Source organism: Tupaia chinensis, unplaced genomic scaffold, assembly GCF_000334495.1.
Source record: "Tupaia chinensis unplaced genomic scaffold, TupChi_1.0 Scaffold000673_1, whole genome shotgun sequence".
NCBI lineage: Eukaryota > Metazoa > Chordata > Mammalia > Scandentia > Tupaiidae > Tupaia > Tupaia belangeri.
The window spans coordinates 740,471-743,892 of NW_006160196.1; the positions used below are offsets into that span (position 1 = coordinate 740,471).

The 3,422-nt window shown below is 61.0% G+C and overlaps 1 protein-coding gene across 2 annotated transcripts in view; it reads right to left on the reverse strand.

Moving 5' to 3' along the window:
• FCGRT (Fc gamma receptor and transporter) overlaps positions 1 to 3,422 on the reverse strand; it is a 6,050-nt gene that overhangs the window by 1,978 nt on the left and 650 nt on the right. Inside the window, exons 2-5 of one of the 2 annotated variants that reach the window (XM_006160141.3) lie at positions 3,266 to 3,349; positions 2,179 to 2,430; positions 1,831 to 2,106; positions 262 to 531 (exon numbers count right to left, since the gene is read on the reverse strand). In XM_006160141.3, coding sequence (XP_006160203.1) covers positions 262 to 531; positions 1,831 to 2,106; positions 2,179 to 2,430; positions 3,266 to 3,335 — 868 coding nt within the window. In that variant the 5' untranslated portion in view covers positions 3,336 to 3,349. The remainder of the gene's footprint in view (positions 1 to 261; positions 532 to 1,830; positions 2,107 to 2,178; positions 2,431 to 3,265; positions 3,350 to 3,422) is intronic. The other variant, XM_027776469.1, reaches the window with a different exon arrangement.

The window sequence follows — 3,422 nt, forward strand, 5'->3', positions numbered from 1 at the left end:
GTGGTGGCTTTTTTTGTTTCTGTTTCTGTCTTTCTGGGGAGCACACATGCCCTATAGCAAAAACCTCCCAAAAAAAAAAAAAAAAAAAGAACTTGGGAGTATTGGCAGCAGCAGGCAGGCGGCAGTGAGACCCGGGAGGGCTGAAGACAGCAGGAGGAGGACAGGGGGACTTAGGGAGGTGCTCAGTGGGATTAGGGAGGACTGCTGCAGCCTGGAGGACAGAAGGCAACCAGAACCAGGGAGGGCACCCCCGGGGCCTACCCAGCTCCACGGTGAGGGGCTGGGCCAGCCCTGCGTGCCGCACCAGGCAGCGGTAGTGGTGCTCGTCGCCGCGTTTGACTACCAGGGAGGACCAGGCGTGGAAGGAGCCGTCGCCGTTGGGGCCGAGGTCGCCCTCTCCGGAGCCGGCCGCCAGCCCATTCCGCAGGAATCGAAGCTGCAGCTCCGGCGGGTAGAAGGAGAAGGCGCTGCAGGTGAGCACAGAGAAGCCAGGGCTGCCCGGCCGGGCCTTCAGGCGCATGGAGGGCGGTTCTGTGGAGAAGCAGCAGCGGACAGGCCTAAGCCCAAGGCTCCTCAGGCCAGGGCCGAGTCAGAACAGGGAGGCCTCCGTCTTATGCTCTGCACCATGTAGACCGCAGGAGCCCAGGCCTCCGGTGGGGCCCGACTGTGGTCCCACAGGAAGGCACGATGCTTTGCAAGGCCGACCCTCACGGGAGGGTTCTGGGTTCACATCTGGTGACCTCCCCGTGCACACCAGGTACGCATGCGCCTGTGATCCAGGCCAGCTGCACTGGGTGCATCGCCTCAGACCTGGTGGCGGTGCCCCTCCTCTATCGCTCTCTCTTCCTCTATTTTATTTCCTTTTTTTTCTTTCTTTCTTTCTTTTTTTAGTTTTTGCTATGGGGTGTGTGCATTTGCCAGGGACAAAGACAGAGGAGGGGAAAGTGAGAAATCACATCCTCAGGGGTTGGCCATGCCACAATCCCTTCTCCTCCACGCTTCTCCTGGGATCTTGGGCACAAACACGCATGCACCCAGTGTGTTTCCAAGCCACCAGATGCGGGACTCAGACAGCTCAGTCAGCCATGTAGGATCTTGCTGCCTTAGTGTCCACACCACCTTCTATTAATAAACTTTTTTTTAAAGAATTACTTATTGGGGCGAGCAGGTGGCATGGTGGTTAAGGATGCTGGACTCCCACATAGCTGACTGAGGTTCGAATCCCCAGACCTGGCAGCTTGCTTTCTCATTTCTCTTTCTTCCTCTGTCCCTCTCTGGTCAAATTTAAAACAAGTAAATAAATAAAGTTAAACAAAAAAAAAATTTAACTATTTATTTAATTTTATTTATCATTGTTATTTTTTAAATGTACTTAGTTTTATTTATTCATTCAATTATTTTAATTTGACCAGAGAGAGACACAGAGAGGGAGAGAGAAAAAGCAAGTGACCAGGTCTAGGACACAAACTGTGGTCAGCCATGTACAAGTGTCCAGTGCCTTAACCGCCATGCAACCTGCTGGTCCCTATCACCGTTATTATTTTCAGTTTGACCAGATGGAGACAGAGATGGAGAGAAAGTGAGAGAGCAAGCCCCTGGGTCTGGACTTGAGCCTGTCAGCCACTCAGCCACGTGACTCCAGCACTTTGAACCACCACGCCACCTGCTGGCCCTGTTAATACACTTTCAAGGCAAGGAGGCTGGACTTTGCCCTGGGGGCACTGGGGAGCCATGGGGGGCTACAGCAGGGAGGCAGCTCTCAAGGTAGAAAGGACCCCTGGGGATGGCGGCAGGGTAGGGCAGTGGCTCTGGAGGTGCAGGACGGCTCACCCTTCCCCTCCAGGTTCCCACGGCCCCGCTCCAGGTGGCCCAGCAGCCGCTGGGGGCAGGAGTACAGCAGGAAGGTCTTCTCCCTGCTGACAGCCTCGGCCTGCGCCTGCCACCTGCTGCTGATGTCGCCGGCCTCGGGCCAGTCTCCACTCCAGTTGCCCTGCCTGGGGTCGAACGTCATGAAGTCCTCGCCGTTCAGCGCGAACTTGGCCGTGGGCACAGAGGCGTTGTCAGGGCCCAGTTCACAGCCCAGCAGGCCCTGCAGGACGTAGGGGCCTGGGGTGCCCCACACAGGTCAGCGAGGGCAGGGCCAGGCCCCGCCGCCCCGGCCCGGAGGCCACGTCTCACCCTTTCCCTTCAGGGCTTTGAGAGCTTCCAGAAAGAGCTTCTGCTTGTTGCGCAGGTCCGCGGTCTCTTTCTCCCAGTACCAGGACACCTGGCTCTCCCAGACCCAGGCCCCGCAGGGCTCTGCCTGGCCCTGCAGGCTGCTGTAGCTCAGGTACTGCTGGGGGCCCAGCCAGCCCGATGCCCAGAAGTTGGGAGTGCCCGGCGCAGGGGCCGACACTGCTGTCAGGTGGTACAGGAGGGCCAGGTGGCTGGCTGTGGAGAGAGGGGCAGGCCGGACTGAGGGGACAGACACCCTGAGCCAGAGGACACGCCAACCCGGGGCGAGCGGGACGGAGAGAGGGAGACGAGACAGAGACCCAGAGAGGAGACAGAGATTCAGAAAGAAGGAGGAAGAGAGACTCAGAGAGAGGGCAGACAGGGATCCGGAGAAGGAGGGAGAGACCCAGAGACATGAGAGACAGAGACTCGGAGAGAGGAGGGACAAGGACCCAGAGAGAGAGGGACAGAGACCCAGAGAAGGGGACAGAGACCCAGAGAGAGGACAGAGACCCAGAGAGAAGAGGACAGAGACCCTGAGAGAGGAACAGAGACCCAGAGAGAGAGGAACAGAGACCCAGAGAGAGGACAGAGACCCAGAGAGAGGACAGAGACCCAGAGAGAGGGGGACAGAGACCGAGAGGATGAGAGCCCCAGTGAGGGGGACAGAGCCCCAGGCGGGAAGGGGCCAGTGCTCTCGGGCGGAGAAGAGAAAGCGGCACGTGAAATGCAGGAAGGAGGAACTGCTGGCTTCTGGTGCAAACTCGGCGTCCCGCCCGGCCCTCCCTGTCCCTCCCTGGTCCCCGGCCCTCCCGGGGCGCCCAGCAGGGGCCCAGGCCCGCGGCCCTCACCTGCGCCCCGCGCTGCGGGCAGGAGGAGCAGCAGCCTGCGCGCGCAGCGGGCGGAGAAGAGAAAGCGGCACGTGAAATGCAGGAAGGAGGAACTGCTGGCTTCTGGTGCAAACTCGGCGTCCCGCCCGGCCCTCCCTGTCCCTCCCTGGTCCCCGGCCCTCCCGGGGCGCCCAGCAGGGGCCCAGGCCCGCGGCCCTCACCTGCGCCCCGCGCTGCGGGCAGGAGGAGCAGCAGCCTGCGCGCGCAGGGCTGAGGCCCGGGGACCCGCATGCTGAGAGCGCGACCTGGGCGGGAGGGGCGCGTGACTGCTCGGGCCCCCGCCCCCGTCCTCCCGGGGCACCCGTGGGCGCCGCGAGG